This window comes from Bison bison, unplaced genomic scaffold (genome assembly GCF_000754665.1).
Source record: "Bison bison bison isolate TAMUID 2011002044 unplaced genomic scaffold, Bison_UMD1.0 scf7180017837331, whole genome shotgun sequence".
Lineage (NCBI taxonomy): Eukaryota > Metazoa > Chordata > Mammalia > Artiodactyla > Bovidae > Bison > Bison bison.
In genome coordinates, this window is record NW_011473743.1 from 9,794 (window position 1) to 10,965 (window position 1,172).

General features: G+C 32.3%; 1 protein-coding gene across 3 annotated transcripts in view; it reads right to left on the reverse strand.

The window, feature by feature from the left end:
- LOC104983495 (transcriptional regulator ATRX-like) overlaps nucleotides 1-1,172 on the reverse strand; it is a 33,286-nt gene that overhangs the window by 9,751 nt on the left and 22,363 nt on the right. For all 3 annotated transcript variants that reach the window (XM_010832935.1, XM_010832928.1, XM_010832941.1), the window contains exon 2: nucleotides 662-717. In XM_010832935.1, the coding sequence (XP_010831237.1) occupies nucleotides 662-717 (56 nt within the window). The remainder of the gene's footprint in view (nucleotides 1-661; nucleotides 718-1,172) is intronic.

Genomic DNA, 1,172 nt, shown 5'->3' on the forward strand with positions numbered 1-1,172 from the left:
TACTTTTGAATTTTGAGGAATAGAAAATGATACACTGCTGTACCACGATCTTGGCCTATGCCGACAAACACAAAACAAAGATGAAGAGGTAACCAGATCCCAAAAGACAGTTTTAAGAATCTAAAAATGTGTCATTTTCTCTATCCTAATACATGGCACAGAGTACCTTCTACAATTTTCTCAGAGATACTAAATTTACCTCCATTTTGCCAATACAATCAGTGTATTTTATTGGATTCAATTTTTCACACTGGGTAGAAAGAATTCTAAAACACAGTGTAGGCTGGCATTATCAGATGAAGGACCTCAGGATGGGTTCTGATAATAATGCTGAAGAAATTCTGAATATCCATCTCAGAACCATAAGGTTATGCCCATAACAATCCCCTTGAGCACCACTGTTACAATATAATAACATTCAAATACCTGTTAGCTAGCCTTCAGTAGTCTGACTTAAGGTGAAACAAACCACAGCACTAACAAAAACAGTAAACACCATCAAAAAGTGAACAATTACTGAAAATAAAGTTATAATAATACTTGGTTATAAGAGTAAACTCAAACACACGCATATATTAAATAAAAGCAAACTGATGACATCTACTCTAGTTGGTTAGTAGTATGTAATAAATATCTTTTAAATGCTCTAAGTTATTCTTACCTCTTCCCTGCTGTTTTCCATCATATCAGAGTTATTGCCAGACCCACTGGCTTTATCTTAAAAGACAAGAAATGAAAGCATTATTTATCTCTTTGGTGCATTATCAAACAGAACACCAATACCTACAATTCTATGAACCCATTTTTCTATCTATGTTGTATGGCAGTATTGGTAATGCTTTACTCACATTAAAATATAAGAGTTTTCTATCAACTATACTCCAGTAAAAATATTTTTAATATATTGCTTTGGTTAAAAAATGTTTTCTGCCTATAATCACCCTTTTGACATACCAATCCATTTTTAAAAGGCGTTTCTGAAAGGAGCAGTTTGTAATCAAAACATTTCCTATTGTAACCTTTTAAAGATTTTCTCTTAAAAGAAAATTTAAGTTCCATCTTCTACTAAAAATAAAAACACACTATTAATTAATTGCACTGAGTTGGCCAAAAAGTTCATTCAGGTTTTCCCATAACATCTTCCAGAAAAACCCAAATGAACTTTTTGGCAA